Genomic DNA, 21,834 nt, shown 5'->3' with positions numbered 1-21,834 from the left:
CTGGCACAAGAAAATTTGTAAAAAAACACAAAATCCTTGATAACTTGGAAACTAACAGCGCGATTTTAATGTCCTTTGGCAATAAGATAGACATTGTCTAACAGAGTTATTGGCCACTAGATTCGTCAGGATACGACAGGATATAGCCGAGATATAGCACATTTTTCAAAAACAAAAAAGTCCTTGTAACTTCGTTACTGAAAGGATATGAGTCCTTTTGGTTGTAGATTCTGATAAAGGGTTATAAAAAGTAACTGTATGCAAAAGGACATCCTGATATTTCTTCAATCTTGCGAGTTACACCGTTTTTTGTGATTTTGATCAAATTTTCCATTTTACCCTGCAATTTTTTTACCCAAAATTTTTATAAAATTCTGAAAATCTTTAAATGAGAATTGATTGAAATAATGATTTCAATAACTGAATTTCATTCCTTTTTGTCATTCTGTCAAAGAATAACCATAAATTTATAAAAAAATAACACACCTTTGGTTTATTTGGTTATATAATTTTTATTGCATTTGCTTTCGTTGGGATTTGATTGCGAAAGAAGCCTAATAAATTAGTAAATGAACACATTGATTAATAATTATTCATAGTAAACATCGAAGCAGTAGTAAATATTATACCAAAAGAGAATTTCTTTCAGTTTCTAAGGCACACACAAAATGCACAAATATTACGTAGAAATATATAAAAGTGGGGCGTGGATGGCGGCGGAACGTATAAATAAATAATACATATACTAGTTAGTATAATTAAGTGTAAATAGTGATGTGAAATGCATGGAATGCTGTCGTTGTAGATTTGAGACCAAAGTAGAAGAAGAGACAAAGAGCAGAGAGATCGCATTTTGTAGACTAACGCGTTGTGTTTAGATCAACGCATATCTTGGAGTTGCGATTCTGCTTCTGGCTAATCTCCAACACCTGGAACATCTCCTTGAGAGCCTCGCTCGTGTTCGTCCTGCGTCGATTGCGACGCAACGTAACGCGTCCCGATTTGAACTCTCGCACTATAGCGTCAAGACCTGCAAAGGGAGAGAAAGTGAATTAAAATCGAAGTTTGAGATATAAATAAGAGAACTAAAGAGCGCACTAAACTAACACAGCATGCGGTTAGTCTGGTAGAGAGAACCTTGGCCCAACAACATAAGCGGAAGGAAGTGAGGAAGATGAGGCGAGACGTACCTGGCTTTAAAAGCTGCCTGCTGACTTAATCAAGTAAGCTGAAAGGATTTAAAATTGTGCCGAATGTTTTTGTGTTTCTGGGCGGGGAATGTGACAAATGTATATAAATCACAGAACAGCAAAGGAATGAGGGGGATAGGAAAGGGGAAGGGGGTGGGTGGGTGCTAAGCCCACGCATTGAACAACTGTCAGCGGCAACAAATGAAGTTTGCTGACGTTGCGTATACGACGTGTTGTTGCTAAAGTCAATGGAAATGTACGGTTTCTGGGCTGTGTATAAGAAAAGTGGCGCAATAAAACACGGAAATATAAAACGCACAAATAATAATAATAAGCCATAGCACAACGACAACAATGTGGCCTGGAATGCGGCACAAGAGCTGATGCTCGGGTTTTGTTGTTGTTTTTTGTTGTGCTCAGTGCTCTCGCTACTCGTAAAAATAATAAATGGCATCTTGCTCTGCTTGCCTTCATCGAATTTGATACGAAGCTGGAGTCGGAGTGGGAAGTTGTTGCTGTAGCTGGAGTTGGGTAACCTAAGCTGTGCCCAGAGTAAGCTGTGAGTGAAACATGTAAACGCCAAACGCCTGTCGCTCTTCTCAGTCTCAGCCTTGAGAGCTTGCGCCTGTTTAAAGCCGAAGCTGTCGCAGCATAGCTGTTGCTGCTGCTTCTGTTGCCAAGGCGCTGGCCTCGGCCCAGGAAGCCAACTAATAGCCAGCTCTGAGCTAGCTCTAACTTAAATCAATTCAAGTTTTTCGAGCACAAAACACAACACACAACAAAACACACACGTGTGTGTTTCGAGTACAGTCATGCATGCTTATTGTGGCACCACCGGAAATGCCGTGCGGAAATGCTGTGCCTTTTTCAAAGTCAATTAATTTACACTGACGGAAATTGCTCTAAATGCGACAGGTCTAGCATTAAGCGAGATAAGAGGCAGAGAGAGAGAGAGAGAGAGAGAGAGAGAGAGAGAGAGAGAGTGAAAAGCAGATGCTGTGTGGTCAGAACAAAAGACAAGTGGCTAACGCTGAGCACCAGCAGTAAAATCGCCATGGCAATTATGCCTGTACAGTATACACGCACACAACTACAGGTTGGCTTCACCAGCCTGCGACAACAATATTTTGCCAGACAAGTGAGAAAGCTTTAAGCAAAAGTTCTCGACTGTTAAGACACCTGCTAGACACTTTGAAAGAAACTACGTATATAAAAAATTAACTAATGAAACCCTATCTAGAATTCACAAAGAGTGACTGAATATTAATATTAAGAAACTAATAAATGGGATTAACAAATATGTGGAGTGGCTACATAATTATATTAATATTGTGAACCTAATAAATAACATAAACAAAAATTAAGAGTAACTGCAGTACCTTTAAAAAAATAAGTATATGTCTTGGTAAACTATTTTAACTATTGTTTTAAAAAAAGTTTTCGCATTTCCCTTTTCTTGTTTTGAGCTTTTATTAAAGAACACAATCAATATGAAGTGTGATTATTTAGCTTGAAGGCTTTAATCGCTCTGACTCAGCAATAAGGAATTGTATTGGTAATTTTAATAAAATAATAATAATAAATGTGAATAAAATAACTTAAAAAAAATAATTGTTAATTTTTGAAAGCCATTTTACTACAGTGAATGTAAGTTCCACTTAAGTCTCTTATTTTAACTTTAAAAGCAAAATCGGCTGCCTAGAAACATTTTAAAATAAAATTGAGATGCGTTGCACTTACAAAAGTGTGCTCACAAAGTTTAAGGACTATAGCATACTTAGTCGCCGATATTCAGACGTTTATATGCATGGACAGACAGACAGACGGATGAACAAATAAGTTCAAAACACAAGTTCACAAGCCAGTAGCAAAAGGCCACAATTTGAAAACCTTATACTGACCAAACTAAGAGAAGTATTCAAATTATTTAAACGCAAGCTTTTGGTTCAATATTTGTATGTAGACTGACATTAATATGGAATATAAATATATATATGACATCTAGTCGCATATACCCTTTACTACCTGTAACCTGCACACACAAAAGACATCAATTTATAATACCCTTCTACCTTTTTAATCAAGGGTATACAAATTTATACGGTTGAGGCTCGCTTCATTTGTTTTTGGGCCGAATACGACGACGCCACACTCACACAGACACACGCGCACACACACACAAACAGTTTGACGAGTGCCAGGACACGAGTGGCAGAGCAACGGCTGCTGCTGCTGCTGTTGTGGCTGCTGTTAGCTGTAAAGTTGCTGCTCACTTGGCTGCCAAGCTCAAACGCTTCAAGAGCTTCAAGTGAGACGCGCGCGCGTTTTGTCCACCGTGCAGTGGCAATCGGCAATCGGCTCGCAATTTACGTAAATGAAATATACGAAAATATATATATATAGATAGATACGATATATAGTTATATATCAAGAGTTAATAGCTCGTGTTGTGATGGGCACACAATAAGCGCCTTGATTGATTTCAATGTACGCTCGTTACGCATACGCCGCGTTGTCTGTCAGCGCGCCAAAAAGTAGACAACAGTGAAAGCGGAAACGGATGTGCTTAGTGAGAGCCGTCGAGAGAGCCTCGCTATAATTGAGTGAATCGTGTGTGTGTGTGTGTGAGAGCTGTCGCTCGTTATTGTTGTGCACTGTGTGTGTGTGTGTGTGTCAATGCCATGTGAGCATTGTTGTTATTGTTCAGCAAATGTCTTATTAAAGTCATCAGTCAACTTTAACTCTTGGATTGTGTCTGCTGCTCGGCAATAAATAAGTATGTATGCTTTGACTACAAGTAAAATTTAATCATTTATTACGGGTCGATAGCTGATATTTATAAATACATATTTGCTAAAAGTATTTTCAATATATGCTGCAAAGCATAGCTATATTCTTGCACACACACACACACACTCACACACACATGCATTTGCGTTGCCTGCATTTGCACATTTCTGTCAACACAGATGCGACAGCTACAACAAGCTGGCATTATGTCTGCTGTGCGTGTGTGTGTGTGTTTGTGTTGAGTGTGCTTGTCTGTGTTTGTATGCTACAACCAGTTGATTTCATTTCCATGCAGGTGAGTGTGTGTGCGTGTATGTTTATGTTGTCGTTGTGGCAACGCAGTCACACACACACAAGCAGCACTCGCTGCCAGTTGCCACAGCCACAGTAAACAGTGGCTAAGGCAGACCAAAGCAGGTCAAATATTGGCCGAAGTCAAGGCACATAATGTATGCTCTCTCTTGATTGTTTTAATTGCAAAATTAGCTAATTATTAACGTAGTTAATGGCTATTGCCATGTGAATAATATATCGGTATATACGATAGATCGCTAGCGGATGGGATATCGATGACGTGAACACGGGAGTTGTGGAGAATTCACGAAAGTGAACAGACGTGCATGAAGCACTGAAATGTTGAATTGAATTTTTTACAAGTTTAAAATAAAGACACTCGGAATTGAACCTCAAACTAGTAAATTGCAGTTTGCAGTGTTAGGTAGACAACGCTTGCTGCTTATTAATGCATTGAAAATCAATTTATATAATTTGCACATTTATTGAGCTTTGCTCTAATTTTGGTATATACTAAATGATATACATATGTAATGTTGGTTAAATAGATAAGCTATGATTATTTAATATACAGATATTTGATAATAATATACTGCTTCCTTCTGACGAATGTTTTCGTTGCAATTGACGACAACTTCTGCTTCTGTTCAACTTCTTCCAACTGATGCTCTACTTCCAAGTTGGAAGTTCCAACAACTAACGACTGCTGATTTCGATAGCCCAGTGTCAATCGACTTGCTGATGCTAACCGATGCCGATAGATAGATATATCGACTAACCACCACTTTTGTAACATGCATTCTATTATGCTTTAATTCTGCACAACTCACTCTGCACTTATGCTCTCACTTTAATTATTAAATTTGTGTTTTTACCAACTTAAATAGCTGCCTTAATTCATTTTAAGTTTTGATCAACTAAAGTTAACACTGTTAACTTGACAGCCAAGTTTTGTATGCTGCTTGACTTCGACTCAAGTTGGCATTGATGGGATTCTTTCTTCACTCACACTCAGCACCAGCCAATCAACGTGCTGAACTCTCAAATCCAAATCAATATCCCGGACAATTGTTTTAAGCGGAAATTAAACGCCAGCGATGTCCCACAAGTGCAGCTGGCAATAACAATAAAAACAACAACACACCCACTTAGTCACCTACACACACACACACACACACACACAGAGTCACCTACATAATAAATTATGGCGGTTTCACATTGATTGCAGCATCTATTAAAGCAAAAAGAAATTCAGCTTTCACGCTCCTTTCCTCTTCTACTCGCTGTTGCTGCTGCTCTCAGGCGTAAAGCCGACGCTAATTAGATTTTTACTGGCAGACTCCCAACTCACACATACATATACACTTTACAAGAATGAATGTGTACGTGTGTGTGTTTACCTGGTTACAGCAGTCGCAGGTAGTTGAAGCGTGCCGTTCAAAAAGCTCGTCGCAAACTTAATTAAGAAGTTGCCGCTGTTGCAACAATGCCACCCACTTTTGCCACACCAAGTGGCATGGTCAACATGCAACACACACACACACACATACAGACACGGCAACAACAATCAGAGCAGCTGCATAAAATCAATTATAATCAGGAGAGCAGAGCAGAGCACTTGAGTTGGGTTTGGGTTGCGATGTTGCGTTGACATCAACGTGGCCAATTGCCAATTGCCAGCTGCCAATTGACAGCAACAAGTTGTAGCAGGAGTTGGCAAAAGGGGCAGGAGAGCAGGAGAAGCACCTCAACTTGACACATTGGCAACCACACGCAGCTGCGTCGACGCTTGTCAATGGGATTTGTAAGGATCTAGTTGATGCATAACGCTCACAATTGGCAACGCGAATTGATGCCTTTGATATTGTCTCACGTTTGCTTTCTAAACTGTGTCTAAATGAGTGAGGAGTTGTGCTGCTTTAATACGCTTTTAATGTGCCTCTCTTAGCGGCCTCAATGTGTAGCAGGAAAAATAGGTCACTAAGCGAAACAACTTTAAGTGAAGTTTGTTGTATTTGCTATGCTTTTTCTTTGGTGCTTAATTTTTGGGTGTGACTGTGAAGCAAAGAATAGATGCTGTTAAGTGCAAGTTTAAACTACAATCAGTGTGACCGTTAAATTGAAGTGAGTGGCCGTTAAACGAGATGTTGACATTTATGGAATTTCGGTTGAGTAATTACAGAACTTGATGAGCCTTTTTTGTTTGCTGCATGAGTATATACATATATAAACAGGTTTCGAAAGTGAAGTTTTATTAAGTACTTGATACTATGTATATTAAAATTGTTGAAGCTATTCAAGGAATACTTTTGTATGGGATGAAAGTCCTACTAACTACGCTTCTTAGTTGCTTTGGCTGACAATTTGGTATATTTGGTATATTGTAGTATATGCTATGGTATATTTTGAATGTAGTACTATAAAGTGAGTGGCCGCTAAACGAGATATTGTTTGATGAATGCGTATGTTCATATTTAAACAGATTTCGAAAGTAAAGTTCTATATAAGATTAAGTACTTGATACTTTATAGATATAAATTGCTGAAGCTATTCAAGAAATACTTTTGTATGGGATAAAAGTCCTACTAACTACGCCTCTTAGTTGCTTTAGCTGACAATCTGGTATATTTTAGAATTCTATGATATATTTTGAATGTAGTATTATATCAATATACCAAAGACTATAGTTTAGTATTTTGTGGTATATTAATTTGGTATATTTTAAGAATAATACCGTACCGTAGTGGTTTCGTTAAAAATGGGTAGCTTTCTTACTTGTTTTATGTTGTTTGTTTTTTTAGTTACATTATTCATCCAACTAAAAACTATGCAGCAGTTAAACTTAAATTGTATGGTGAAATATTCAGGGAATGTGCGCTGTTCAATATGTGCACAATAAAACTGAGCTAGCTGCCATTGAGAGGCCCTAATAGAGCCCAGCTCGATGTTGGACTTCATCAAGCGCAGCAGCTGGATGAACACAAGTTGTGTGATGTTCATCCTGCATGTGGCATAGTTTAAATACAGCCAAAGAGCATCTATGCTTTATTTTTATGGCATTCACTGTGCAGCTGTGCAACATAGTTCAAGGATCAAAAAGGAAGGTCTCTCATAGTTCAGCGAGAGTTCGTTGGCCAAGTTTTTGCTGGGAGAAACTTGAAATATGCAGTGCAACTTGATGAAATTGCAGTCTTGTTACATAGCTGAAATTGCCAATATAAGGCAGTCAATACACACACACACATACACACAGATAGAGGGAGATTGCGCATACGATACGTAAAATGCTTGCGAAGGCAAAAAGTAGTGAAAGTGCTTGGAACACATTGCGTGTCCATTTTGTAGCTGACATTGAGGGGAATTTGACAGCTGTCGAAAGAACTTGGAACTGGGCCATTGGAGCTTAGCTTAATGACATACCTGTTGCTGCCTCCGCTTGTACCTGTTGCTTCACGTTATCAATAATCTTATCGCCGCCTCTATGCAAACTATGCCCCGCAATGTGCTGGCTAAAGCTGCCAGCCGCACCGCAATCCTCTCCAGCCACAGCCACAGCCTTTGCTACGTACAGCACTTTGTTGGGCATTGGTGGCGGCGGAGGAGGAGGCGGTGGCGGGGGTGCTGGAGCGGGGGCTTTGATTGTGCTCTCCACTTGCTGGTAGCGCGCCAATTGCTCCTCGGCGAGATCGGCGCGGGCGAGCGCCTGCTGCAGCTGCTCCTCGAGTATCTCCAACTTAAGTTGTAATTGTTTTAGTTCATCGTTAGTAGATTTTGCAATAGCCGCATCCATAAGACTTTGCTACGAGAGTGGGAAGGCAACGGGATATTTTTTTGAGGGGGGACAAGAGCGAGGGTAACGAAAATTAGTAGAACAATCATTAAAAGCAACATAGTGAGAGAAAGAGAAAGCAATTAAGAGAGAGACAGAGAAGGGAAGCAAGCAAGCAAGCGAGCGAGCGACTGAAGCGAGTTTCGCTTACGTTTTTAGAGTTGAGTTTTGTTTTTTGAGTAGTTTTTTTTGGAAACAGGAATCGGACCCATTCCATGCATTACATTATTATGGTAGACTAAAGAGTAAAGTAAAGTGTGTGTTGTTGTGTGTGCCCCGCTTCGCTTTGACATTCAAACTCAATTGCTTTTGAATATGCTCGAGAACGGTTTGAAAATGTTAAACACGCTGCGTGTTTGCTTTTAAGTGTGGGTAAATAGATAAAGATAGTTGTAGTTGATAAAGTTTAAAAGTATTTCACCAACACCAAGACAACCGAATGTCAGACTCTGATGTCTTACCATTTCCACAATGCGTTCGTTGTGCTCTCGCGCCTGTTGTTGCACCTGTTCCTTGATCTCCTCGAAGTCCGCCTCCGTTTGCAGCGTGGTGGGCGAAGGAGTCGCTATCTGGCTGTCCGGAGGCTGTCCATCGGGCAGATCCTTGGCCTTGGCAGTGAGCTCATCGTTGCGCTGCTTCAGCTTGATCAAAGCGGCTTCCATTCTGTAAAATATGAAAGCATTTTAATAAGTATCTCTAAATACAGCTGTGCACATTGAAATAGCAGTGCGACATAAACAAAAGTACATATATAGAGTTGAATTACTTAAAAATAAGTACATTAAGACTTTATAACTAAATTTAGTCTCACAAGTTTTAAGCACATAGGTCGTAAGCACTGCTATTTCAAAGATCACTTCTTTAAATGTATAGCACTCACTTCTGACTGGTCTCCACGCTCTCCTTCATGTTCTCAGTGAGCAGCTTGGCCACCTTTGTTAGATTGCCATTTTCCGTGCGCAGCGTTTCGTTCTCCTCTTCGACAAGATGTTGCTATCATAAAGAAATAAAAGTTTAACTAAAGTTTCTGGCAATTTAAGTTCTCTGCTTACATGCTCCACTAATTCAGCTATCTTCTCGTTGGCTTCATAGAGCTGCAAATCAACGCCATTCGTGGCCTGCTTCAAAGCCAGAAACTCTGCCACAAGACGTTCGACTAAGGTATTGGTAATATGCACACCTGGACTGCTGTCCACATCTATCAGGCTGTCCAGATCATCGCCAAGTGTCACTTCGCCGCTGTCAGCGCTGCCATGCTGCAGAATCTTGAGCAGATTGCGACGCAGCTCCACAGAGCCAAGCAGCGTGTTGTTGCCCGCTGAGTTATCCTGCTGCTTCTCACGCATGTGCTCCAGCTCGCTGGTGAGACTAAAAGTAGGAAATTGATTTAAATACTGTTATTTTTAATCTTCAAATGCTACGCTCACTTGTGTATTTGATCCGCCTTCATTTTGTGCAGCTTGTCGAGCGCATTCCTTTCATTGAGTGTCTTGTTGAACTTGATCGTCAACTCCTTCATCTCTGATTCGAATTTGAGCTGTTGCTGCTGCAACAATTCAAGCTGAGTGCAAAGCTTCTCGTGCTGCGCTTGCTGCTCTTCTTGAGTGGTTTTGTCTGTTAAGAAAGTAAGGAAGTGTTAAGAACAAGTAAGAAACCTTTAATGTGCTCGCAAAAATACAAAAATAGACCAATGGATATATTTGGCATATTGATAAAGTACATTTTAAATATACCATAGACCCATTTTGTAATGGGAACAAAACAGTACGGTATTATACTGAAATAACATACCGTAAAAACAATAACGCTATATCAAATGCTATATTTGTTATATTGGTACAGTACTGCAATCAAAATACTGGATTGTCATCCAAAACAACAAAGACCCTTTGTAACTAAGCGTTTTCACCCATACAAAAGGATTTCATTAATAACTTCTAAAATTTCTATCAGATCGCAATCAAATTTTCAGGAATCATAGAGACTATACTTATTATTGTATACGAGTATATCATAACCTCTAGATTAAAAATTACGCTTGTTAATCGATTTTAAATGATTTGCGAAGGCAAAAATTTGAAACAAACTTGTTCTACATCTACACATAACAAGTGCTGTCGAAGAAAAAATTATATCTCTATCTTTTATAGTCTCTGAGATCTAGGTATTCATGCAGACAGACGGACAGACAGACATACGGATACGGCTATATAGTATAGGCTGTTGATGCTGATCACGAGTACATATACTTTATGGGTTCGGGACCGTCTTCTTCTATCTGTTGCATAAATTTCCTGGAGGCACGCAGGTTTAATAGCCTTCTACCCTATGGGTAGGGGGTATAAAAATCATTTAGTTAAACTGACTCTACTTACGCGATTCAATCTCCAGCTTGAGCGCCTTGTTTTCCTCCTTTAGAGCAATGTTGTCCTCGAGCAGCGTGAACATATCGTGCTCTGGATCCTGCTCATTATAGTCCGGTTCACGCACTCGACTTCGACTGCGTGTCTTCGCTTCTTGAGTGCGAAACTTGGCCACCGGAATGCGTCCACGTCGTTCCATCTTAGCTCAAGTTTGTGCTCTAGATTGGGGGAGAAAAGACTTGAAATTAATCTTGTTTCTTTGTTAACTTAAACGTGCTTACGGTTGGTGTGAAAAAACCTTCTTAAGCTACGGAGAATTTAAAATGCTGCCATCACCATGAGAGAGAGTTGCTTGTGATTGATTTGTGAGTGTGAATATGAATATGCTGTGAGTGTGAATGAATGAATTGTTCGAGTTGTAAGCATGCGCTCCTTTGGCCGTCCCCACATTGAAACGCCTTGGGAATTTATTTGTTTTTGTTTGGTTTTTTTTTTGTTTTTTGTTTTTTTTTGCTTCTTTTGTTTTCCACTTTATTTTGTATTTAATTTTAATTTAATTGTTTGCTGTTTATAATTCTTTGTGTATTGAAGTTTTATTAACGCTTTTAATTTATTATTACTTTTAATTTATATTTTTTCCTCCTTGTTTTGCTGCTTTTGCTTCCTTGCTAAAAATGCTCACAGTTCAATTAATTTTTTTTTTTTGGGTTTTTTATACGTTTTTTTTTTTGTTGCAAAAATGTATCCGAGAATTTGGCTAAACATTTGAAATGCTTGCAAAGAATTCGAATCAGAATCAGAGCTCAGCTTGGCTTTAGACTATTCGCTTTTTGTTTTTTTTTTTTTTTTAGTGCCAGAAGCGCTTTCACAATTTCTTAACTAATATTTTTCTTTTTTGTTTACAAACTTTATATATTTTACTTGTTTTTTAATTGCATTATAATGTAATCTTATTTTTTTTTTGCTATTTGCCGCAAACTCTTTTGTATTCATATAATTTGTTTTTCACTTTTAGTGTTTAAATAAAAAAATAACTAAACAAAAAAAATAATTTTTTTATATAGAGCTGTGAAAATCTTTTACTATTTAAATATTAATTTTTGAAATTAATTTGTTTTCTTTTCATTTTCATTTTTTGTATTTCTTTTTTGTTTTTGTAATAATTCTTATAAAAATAACTAATTCAAGGCGGCTTAGAGCTCTTGGTTTTTGCTTTTCATGTTTATTTTTGTTGTTGTTATGATTTTCGTTTTTTTTTGTTTGTTTGTTTGTTTTTGTTTGCTGTGAATACATAAATATAGTTTTCGATTTGGTTTAAATGTCTAAATTAAAGTTGTTGTATTTTTTCCTTTCTTTTTACAGCTAGATTTTAAATGGTATCTTTGGATTATTTGTATTTATGTCATGCAATTGTATACTAAATAGATATATATGTCTTTTCTCGCTATAATTTACATTGTTTATACGAATATAAACTATCATTATTATTGTTTATGTTATTATATTATTATTAATATTATACTGGTTTACATTTATTATATGCTGCTTGTTTGATTTCATTCATTCAAACTGAGTCTAAGCCTCGAAATGTTCAAATAGCAATCGATTCTTTTCTATTCTTTTTACTTTTGTCTAAGGAAATAAGTTTTGTTTTTAGCTTTGGGTTTTTTGAGCCTTTTGCATAGAAATCACAAATGAAATTTCATAATAATTAATTAGTTAGTTATAATCATAAGAGTAAGATTAACAAAAAGTAAATGTGAAACAAAAATCAAATTATTCTTTGTACTGAAAGGTAAAAAAAAGCGAAACGAAAACAAAATAATAAAAACAGATTCGTCTAAAGGAAACACATTGTGAAATTGTGAAATACTGTAGTTTTCCGATCAAATAAAGTAAAGTTAATAGATCCTATATAATAATGCTATATATATATTATATATACCCTGCCTTAAAGTTAAACTTTTGTTATCGAGATTCTGTTTTTTTTTTTGTCGATTTTCCTTTTAAATATTTGTGTTTTTTTTTTGCCTGGCAATTGTTGCCTTTATAATTGTTTTATTGCAGATTCATTATAATGGATGTTGCTGTTTTCTGCCGAGTTTGGAGTAGCGTTTGTTTCTGTGTGTATGTGATTGAGGGGGAGTGATTGTGATGTGTTTGCTACTCCGTTGTGTGTGTATACGACCGCGCGTGGTCTGAGAATGGATCAAAATGTCGAACAGGTATACATGTATATATACATCCTATATAGATCGACGACGACATACACACACATATATATACACATATATACGTGTGTTGAGATTGAGCTTGAGATTTTTGCTTCGTTGTTGAGATGTTGTTTCTGTTTCTTTGCTGTTTGCCTGTAACTGTTGTGGGTGTTGCTTTTTTTTCCATTTTCCTTTTTTTCTTGATGATGCTGTTGATGCCTCTTCCATGAAATTTTTGTTGTGGGAGGCGGCTTTTTTACATTTCCTCGATTAACGCGCGCAGTTTGGTCATCAGCGGTCGACTCCAGTTCGCTGGCTTCTCGATCTCCCGCTTGATCCACTTGTCGAACGAGTCCCTTGAGATCACCTCACAGTCATAGAGAACGCCAAGTGCACTGCAGATGGCCTCGCCAGCGGCCAGCTCGTCCTCGATCTCGACCAGATGATGCTCTCGCAGCGACTCGACCGTCTCATCGATGCAGGCCACTTCGTGTGCCTCCTGGGCATCGATGCACAGCCTGAGCAGGGGCGTGCACTGCATCCGGAATGTCTCCACATTCAGTTGCAATTGCGGCGTCACGCCACCTTTGTTGTTATTATTGTTATTGTTGTTAGTTAAAGCGAAATCACAGCAGAGGAATTTGGTAAGTTGTCGCACAAAATTGGCATTAATATGCACATTCGTGTTAATGTAATCGATGGCCGTGTCACTGGACAAGCTCAGCAGATAGCTAATCCTTTCCACATGCTCGCCCGGAGTGCGCGTCACCTTCGAGCGTTGCTGCAGTCCCGCAGCTGTTCCCGTGCCATTTGGCTCGAGGAACTGAAAGCTATTCGCCTGCAAGAAGTCCCGGAATTTGCGTGCATCGCTCCAAAACATCTGGCCACGATCCAGCTGGTTATCCACATGCCAGAGCTTGTGTGCGTAGCCGGCACCAAACTCTTGCACAAAGTAGCTGACAAAGGAGCGCACAAAGAACAGCGTGCACTTTGAATCGTCCAGCCAGCGACGCTGCCACACATCCTTCAGCTCCAAGTGACCGTCGTGCATGATGGGACCGAGAAACTCAAAGACATACGTCCAGCCATTGGGCACATCAACGAGCAGATCAGGAAAGCCTTCCCCGAAGCGATTGTAGGCTTGGTTAAAGGTGGCCATATCGAGTGCCTGCTGATCCATCAAATAGCCAAAGGCATTGGCGCAAGCGAGACGCTGCTGTCGCTTCACTGTTCCCCGGTGCACATAGTCCATCAGCACATAGAGTATGACAGCCTCGGCTTCGGGTTGCTTGGCCACCAAACTGCGCCAAATGCTTAGCACTTCATTCTGCCAACCGCGAGTGCTGACCACTTCATCGACCAGCTTGGTAATCACCTCCTGACACTGCTTATCATCAAAGCTCACTTCACTGGGACTATTCTCGGCATTGTTGTTGTTTGTGCTGCTGTTTGACCGACTGAGAATGGGCGTGGCAACAGCTGGCGGTGTTTGTGACTGCTGCTGATACGGCGGATACGAGAAAGTGTTTGTCGAGCTTGCCGATGGCATGCGCTTCAGCAGACTGGGCTGCGTTGTGACTGCTGCTGCACTCACCGGACGATTGCCAACGTTACGCCATTGGTAATGGGAGGAGTTGCCCAGCTTGGCGGTGACATCATCGTTGTTGCTGCTGCTGAAGCGCAGTTTGGTTGGATCAATACTCAGCGATTGATTCTCCTGCTGATGTGACTTGTTCAGCTTCTGCAGGAAATAGTTCCCACCGCCATCGTGGCCGTGATGATGATGCTGCTGCTTCTGTTGCTGCTGTTGGTACTGATAGCCGCCCTGTTGCTGCTGATGTCCGCCACGTTGCTGCTGCTGCTGTTGTGCCTTTGGCTCGTCGAGCTGTTTGTGTCGCTGTTGCTGCTGCTGACGACTGCCGCCAGTTGTGTGTGTGGCGCCTGCAGGCTGATCCCAGTTGCGTGCACGCAAGTCCAACACATCTTGCATCATGAAACGTACGCGACTGCTGATCTTGATGTTCTGCTGATGCTGGCGATACGAGCTGTTGTTGCCCCGCGAACGCTGAACAATGTCCTGGATGCGACGAAAGATCTTCTCGATGCGTCCACCCGATTGATACTGCTCCGATGAGCCAGCTTCCAGCAGATGTCCCACTGTGGTCAGCAGCTTGCACATGTACTCCAACTTCTCCTCACAGCCATGTTCGAGCAGCGATTCAACGCAGTGTAATACTCGATCGCTGGTCAGCGATTGTAGCTTAAACAGTTCGCCAATGAAACGCACTGTGCCCCAGGCACGACGTCGAAACTGATACTCCAAGTCCTCCATTTCAGCACGCAGCTCTGCCTTCTTGGTGGCATCAGAGCAGGCATTAATGCGATCCTGTGTCGGTTGCAACTTCTTTGCCTTGGCATTGGCATCATTCACATTCGACTCGAACTCGTGCTGAATGCGTGTAATCAACGAGCTGGTGAAGAGCGACTTGTTCTCCGCCTTGATTTCGTGGAACAGCACTTTGCAGAAGCGCGCATATGTGGGCGCAAAGTTGGGTTCGCTGATTGTTTTCTCGAAGATCAGCAGCATTACCTAGTAAAGAAATAGTTAGCATAATACAAAGGGAAGTATTAAATAGTTATCTTACATTTGTCATCTTGCTTTGCGTGTCCATCTTGATGCTGGACATCTCCTTGAGCAGCACCTCAAAGTTGTCGGGCGTCAGTTTGTTAAGAATGCCGCGCACTTTCTTCAGCACCGCCTCCAATTCGTTCTCCTTGTCCGCTTCTGTGGCAGCAGCAGCTGTTGGTGCACTGAACATCGACATGCGACGCAACGTCTCCGGTTGCCAGGCATTCTCGCACTCGGACAACTTAATTTCCTCCTTGAGCGACAACTGCACACGAATTATGTCCATGTAGCGTTGATTCGACTGTCCTCCCATGCCTCCGCCGCCACTGGCGCTGTTGCCACTCGCGTTGCCGCCGCCCATCGACTGATAGTTATCGTGATGCTTCTTGTTCAATCCATGGCCACCATGACCGCGTCCTCGCTTGCCCGACATGTAATCCATGGCATCGTGTGTGTGCTGTTGATACTGCTGTCCATGCTGATTGTGGCCATGATGATGCTGTTGCTGCTGCTGCGATTGGCGCGACACAAACAGCTGCGCAATGCAGTCGCCCTTTTGGCAGGGCACCAACGGCGGCTTGCGGGAATCGCTGAGCTTGGACAGCTCACGCAGCTGCTCAATGTTGTAGCGTATAAACTTGGGCGTGGCAGCAGTTGCGCTCTTGGCTGCCACTTTGCTGACCTTCGGTTGAGTGACCTTTTCCTGCTTCTCTGCCTGATGCACTGGCGAACTCTTCTTCGAGCTAATGTTGCTGTTGGGCAACTCTGTCACCGAATGCCGCTTGGGTGCACAGTCCACATTATCCACAGACTTGGGCGCTTCGGCTGGGGGCTGCGAACTGGACCAAGTCGAGCTGCAGATGAAGCTCGAGTGATGCGTGGGCACCTCTTCGCTAAAGTCGCCAAACTTGAGCTCATCCACATTGTGTTCTTCGGTCTGACTTGACTCTTTCTCTATGCACTTTTCACTGGTGTTTGAGGAATCCTCCTCGCAGACGGAACTGCTGCTGTTGAGGAATTCCAGCTGAGGTTCCACTAGACTGGGTTGTTCATCGTCGCAGCTCTTTAGCAAAAACTTGGCCACAATCTCCTCGTTAGCCAGATGCTTTTTCTCTTCCTTGCTATCAACTGCAAAAGATATGAAATGTTTAATTTATAGCTACAAGTATGATTCGTTATTCTCACTTACAATTTAGCTCTGTATCGTGTGGCTGCTGCTGTTCCTTGGGTTGTTGCTTGTCTCTTAGGCTAAAACTTAAGCTAGAGTTATTACTAGTTGCACTAAGCTTATCAGTCGTCGTGGGCATCGCAATTGCGACGCCACTTGTCGTTTTAGTTGTTGTCACAAATATGAGACTGGTCTCGGCGCCACTTGTTGCAGCTGCTCCTGTTGTTGCAGTGTTGCTGCTGCCCTTGGCATTCGTTTTGGCATTCATGTTGCTGCTGCTGCTGGCTGTCAAAGTGCTGCTGCTGCTCCCACTAGCTGTGGACATTGAAGACGCTGTTGTTGTCGGCGGTCCAGTTGTTTTTTGCTTCTTTTTCTCCAGCTCCTTGCGTTTCTGCGCCTTGCGCTGATTCTTCTTGCTCAATGTGTTGGTCGCCCCTGCAGCCATATCTGTTGCTGCAACTGCTGATGGCGTGGCAGCTGCTCCAGCCTTAATGCCCCCAATTGTTGCTCTCATTTGAGGCTGCAGCCTGGGCTGATGTGTGGGCGTCGATGCTGTCGACGAAGAAGAAGTCGAAGGCTGCTGTGAGTGTGATTGCAGCTGATGTTGCTGCTGTTGTTGTTGTTGCTGCTGTGTCTGCTTCTGAACAATTGGCTTCTGCTGCTGTTGCTGCTTTTGTCCCTTTGAGGGACTCACTGGACACAGCTCTGCTGTGCTCGATTTCGCAGACTGTTGCTGCTGCTGGTGATGCATTGTTGCTCTTTGAATGTCGCCCAATATTCCGACGCCAGCGACTGCCTCAGCAACAGCCGTTGCTATCGACGTTGGCGTTGCGGTGCCTGCAAAGAGTTTAAGCCGATTAAAATCCCATTGTTCTTCGGCATGCTAATTACTTACTTTGCTTGTTGGCCGACTTGGGACGCTGTTGCATTTTGCTCTTCTGAGACTCCTGGAAATGCGCTGCTGGCTTCATCGAGTTGCCTGCTGCATTCTCATTGTAATAATTGTCCATGCTGCCGCCTCCCGACGACTCTGGAGTGTGCTCCGATGTATTATCCACTGCAATGCAATTGAAAATTGGTAAATTGACATTGTTAGAAACGATACGAGTGCTCTTCAAAACTAAGCTGATTTATTAGATTTTAATTAAACGTTTGATTTGCATATGCTTCAAAGTGCAGCTTATTCCTCTCTTCCTTAAGCACTACTTTAAATACACAATATGGTTTGATTGCCTTAATGAAAGAACTTTGGTTTTTGAACTAGCTTTAATTTACAATTTTACCATTTGGGTGTTTTGATAAACCCGATCTTATTGCACTATCAAATGTCGTAAAGTATATCTTGGAGAACTACAGACTTTTAGCAAATTACTTAATATTTATAATATAATATATTTTCGACTTTAATTAAACTTGTCAACTACATTTAAAATACATTTCTTTGAAAATTCAGATTTTTCCTCTCTTCGTTAAGCACTACTTAAATATATGTTTTGGTTTGAGTCTACCATTACCATTTGGTAGTTTTGATAAACCCTGATCCTATTGCACTATGAAATATCGTAAGCTTGCCTGCTACGTTGAATTGCATTTGTTTAAAAGTGCAGCTAATGCTTTGGTTTGAATCTAAGCTTAATGAAATAAAAGATTGGTTTTTGATATAAGCTATGATTTGAGGATTAGCTTAATGAAATTGGGATTTGAACTAGCTTTAATTTAAAATTTTATCATTTGGGAGTGTTGATAAATCCTATCTTATTGCACTATCAAATGCAATATATGCTATGATTTAAATCTAAACTTAATGAAATAAAAGTTTGGTGTTTGAAACCGTTCTTATAGCATTATCAAATGTCGTAAATTATATCTTGGAGATTTACAGACCTCTAACTCTTACCAGCAAATAATTTAGTACATATAAATTATTATTAACTTAATATATATCATCACCTAATTCAATAACCTATTATAATCCTTCAACTATGCTCTCAATTCATTCGAATTCCAATTCCTTCTTTCTTTTCAACTTATTGATCCCTACTGCTTCATAGAGAAAGACTTAAAACATTCAAGACTACTTGAACATTAAAACATTCTTGGACCCACTTAGACTCTATTTCACTCTTGTCTAAAACTAAGGCAAACTCACCGTCATTGAACTGCAGAAAGCTGAGGTGCTCATCGGGATTGCCAGAGTTGGCGAGTATGTCCTTGACTATAACGCTGACCTTGTCCTCGTCCGTCAAAGGCAGCGTCGTAGAAGCCGCCGCTTGACCGCTGAACACGATCGCAGACTTGCTGGCCACCTCGGTTTGCATTTGATGGTCCACCTTGATGGCAACCTCCTGGCTTGATTTGTGACCGATGCTGGCATCACTGCCAGTGCTGGATGAGGTGAGCGTGCAGTTGGAATCCTTTTTGTTAAACACCGATGATTTGGGATCCATGATATCCTCCTGCGTCACCGGATGTATGATCGGTATGGCATGACGACGCTCCTTCACCTTATCAGCAACGCCGCCGCCGCCGCCAGCCAACAGCTGCTGGCCCGTGTTCAGCGAGGTGGACGAAAAGCTGCTCGTCACACCCGGCACGGCACCCACGCCCACTCCAACGCCCACAGCGGTGGCGCTGCTGCTCTGCAAATGCGGTGCATACGTGTGCAATCCTGTTGGTCCGCCCCCGGTTGGCGCTGCCATCAACTGAGGAGCCGCAGTTAGATTCGGCGGCGGTCCAAGCGGACAATAAGCGGGCGGCAGATGGAATGCAGCTCCGCCATTGATGGCATTATTCCGGGTATTCAAGATGGGCGTCACCGCAGCCGCCGCCGCATTGTTGACCAGCTGGGGACGCGGCGGGGGCGCTGCTGCGCCATAGGGAGCAAAGTAACTGGGCTGCTGTGGCGGCGTCGAGCGTTGTCCGCCCCGCATGCTGCCGCGCTGTGAACCGCTGTTGGGATTGCTGCCGCTGACGTTGGCATTGCCATTGTTGGCACTGAGCTGTGCTGCTGTTGGCGGCAACGTTCCGTGATAGTAGGTTATAGTGGGCTGTGCCCCGCCTCCTGGCTGCTGCCCGGCGGCCAGCTGTTGCTTTTGCGGTGGCGGCGCTGCCGCATAGAAGCCCGCTGCTGGGGCAGCTGCAGCGCCGTTGGCGGGAAAGCCCATTGAGGGGGCGCCAATCAATTGGCCGGGATGATTAAAGGGCAGAAATGCGGCCGTCATGAACGTGGTGCTCCCCTGGCCGCCATTCGCCCCAGCTCCGGGTGCAATCAGTCCAGCTGATGGCGTAAAGTGCGGCGGCAACGTCGAGTTGCTGAGCGCGCGCACCAAATTCGTGTTGCTCGTGGCGGGCGTAAGCACCCCGTTGGCATGTGCATGGGCATGTGGTCCATGGGGACCGTGGGGAGGCGGCGCAGCATGATGGTGATGGGCATGGGCGTGGCCATGGGGTCCAGCGTGTCCCAGCGTTGCGTTGCTGGCGGCGCCACTCAATTGAAGAGCGGCGCCGCCGTTGCTGCCATTGCTGCTGCTCGACGATGAATGCTGCTGCTGCTGTTGCTGCTGGGCGTGGCTAGCGTAGGCGGCCGGCAATTGCGGTGGCGGCTGAGTCGCGTAGAAGATGATCGGTTGTTGCTGCAGATGATGTTGCTGCTGCAACTGCTGTTGTTGCTGCTGCTGTTGCTGTTGTGCTTGCTGCTGCTGTGTCGAGTGGTGATGGTGATGGATACCAGCGAGAGTGTTAAGAGCCGAAACCGAGCTCGGCTGCGGCACAATCACAGCCTGCGGCTGCTGCTGCTGATCCTGTTGCTGCTGCTGTAGCAGCGAGATGCGCGACTGTTGCTGCTGCTGCTGGGGGGATTGCACCTGCGACTGTTGCTGCTGTTGAGGGTTCTGCTGCTGCTGCTGTTGGTGATGGTGGTGGGGTGGATGCGAGTGCTGGTGCTGGGTCTGGTGGTTGTTCTGCTGCTGGTGTGTTGACTGTGGCCTGTTTCCCTTCCCACCCCCTCCCGTTGGCATGAACATAGGAGGACCTTCGTTGGATCTAAGCACACGCCACCCACACACACACACACGTACACATTAAATAACAAACACACACACACACATAGACAGAGTGTGTGTGTGAGCGAGACAAAAGGGCAGGAAAGGAATAACGGGAAAAGGAAGAGGAGGAGAGGGGAACGTGGAGAGCGGCCAAGCGGTGTCGGCGGAGAACAGAACGAAATGTACAAAAATATTGTATTTGTTAGTAAGATGAAAATGGAAAATGAAACGCATTAAGATATTCAAAGCCAATGGCGCCCATGGAAGAATGCGGTGAATGATCGTGCAAAAATAACCAAAACGAAAAATAAAATAAAAAATCAATAAATAAAAGAGGCATGCAAATTAACTTTGAAGATAACTACTGGTAAAGCAACTAAAAAATAATTAATACTTAAGGCTTGCGCAAATTCCAAGTTGTAAAAAAAGTGCATGCCAATGAATTCCAATCAGAGTCGCAAGAGAGAGTGCCGAAGAGAGGGAGAGCAAATGACTCTTGGTCAGCTGTTGTTGTTAATTGAGTTCATAAATTGGCATGATGTCACGTATGGGGCGTGTGAAACAGCACACACACACACATGCAAGGGCAACTGTTGAGGAAGCTCACTTATCGCTCACTTTTATCATTGGTGAATGAGTGAAACAGAAGATGGAAATAGAGCGCTGTGCAGTCAGTTGATGACACACAACAACAGGTGGCGCTCTTAGTCAGCCATAGTCACAAAGCAAACAATGTTGTTTGTGTGGGAGAAGCTGCTGCTGCTGCCTTTGGTTGGGATCTGGCATCTTCTTTATGAGATGTGGGCAAAGAGTAACTGGCACAAGTGGCCATTGAGATGTAAAACCTGTTCTGCAGTTGAAACTACAGTTAGTGCAACAATTTCACTGGTTGCGTGTCTACAAGAAAAGAAAACCGAAACTTAGCAACTCGCTTAAAAAAAAGGGGAATTTTCGCACTTGCGGTTGTTTGTAAACAAAAACCAGTTGGCAGCGCCGTCGTCACCGTTCTGTATGGGTGAAACGGCGACTCAATGGAGATTCTGATTGGAATCGACGAAGAAGAATCGAGTGTGGGAAAGCGAAAGGAGCAATAAATAATAAGCAATGTATAAATTATAAACAATATTCTATGGCATTAATAATGCTGAGTAAGGTCCATTGGCTCCACTTACCGCTTCCTGCGCTTTTCCAGTTCCCTTCGCACACGCCCACAAGCTAGCGTTGTTTATTTTGACGCTGCGCTGCTTCCTCTTACTCTTGATGCCGTTTCTGCTCTCTCGCTCTCCCTCGCTAAATCTCCAGTTGGCGCACCGTT

General features: G+C 42.6%; 2 protein-coding genes across 5 annotated transcripts; both read right to left on the bottom strand.

Annotated features, from left to right (window-relative positions):
* Nucleotides 1-488: 488 nt before the first annotated feature.
* LOC132786611 (shootin-1) lies at nucleotides 489-21,827 on the bottom strand. 4 transcript variants are annotated; one of them, XM_060793176.1, is made up of 8 exons: nucleotides 21,692-21,827; nucleotides 10,479-10,684; nucleotides 9,531-9,717; nucleotides 9,156-9,471; nucleotides 8,984-9,096; nucleotides 8,565-8,766; nucleotides 7,695-8,073; nucleotides 489-1,030 (listed from the first exon to the last, which is right to left on the bottom strand). In XM_060793176.1, exons 2-8 carry the CDS (start codon nucleotides 10,663-10,665, stop codon nucleotides 861-863), a joined length of 1,554 nt encoding a protein of 517 aa, XP_060649159.1. In that variant the 5' UTR covers nucleotides 10,666-10,684; nucleotides 21,692-21,827; the 3' UTR covers nucleotides 489-860. The 4 variants fall into 4 exon arrangements, 3 of the variants coding, with proteins under 3 accessions (XP_060649159.1, XP_060649161.1, XP_060649162.1); XM_060793178.1 differs by lacking the exon at nucleotides 21,692-21,827 and adding an exon at nucleotides 10,748-11,537; XR_009632462.1 differs by lacking the exon at nucleotides 7,695-8,073 and adding an exon at nucleotides 8,255-8,462 and having other exon boundaries at nucleotides 939-1,030.
* Nucleotides 12,444-21,834, bottom strand: LOC132786610 (AF4/FMR2 family member lilli). The gene is made up of 6 exons (XM_060793175.1): nucleotides 21,692-21,834; nucleotides 18,626-20,517; nucleotides 17,372-17,533; nucleotides 16,498-17,313; nucleotides 15,325-16,436; nucleotides 12,444-15,269 (listed from the first exon to the last, which is right to left on the bottom strand). Exons 2-6 carry the CDS (start codon nucleotides 20,496-20,498, stop codon nucleotides 12,936-12,938), a joined length of 6,297 nt encoding a protein of 2,098 aa, XP_060649158.1. The 5' UTR covers nucleotides 20,499-20,517; nucleotides 21,692-21,834; the 3' UTR covers nucleotides 12,444-12,935.

The sequence above is a fragment of the Drosophila nasuta genome, chromosome 2R (assembly GCF_023558535.2).
Source record: "Drosophila nasuta strain 15112-1781.00 chromosome 2R, ASM2355853v1, whole genome shotgun sequence".
NCBI classification, from domain to species: domain Eukaryota; kingdom Metazoa; phylum Arthropoda; class Insecta; order Diptera; family Drosophilidae; genus Drosophila; species Drosophila nasuta.
The sequence above is the reverse complement of the archived record's forward strand: the minus strand, read 5'-3'. Positions and strand labels throughout refer to the sequence as shown.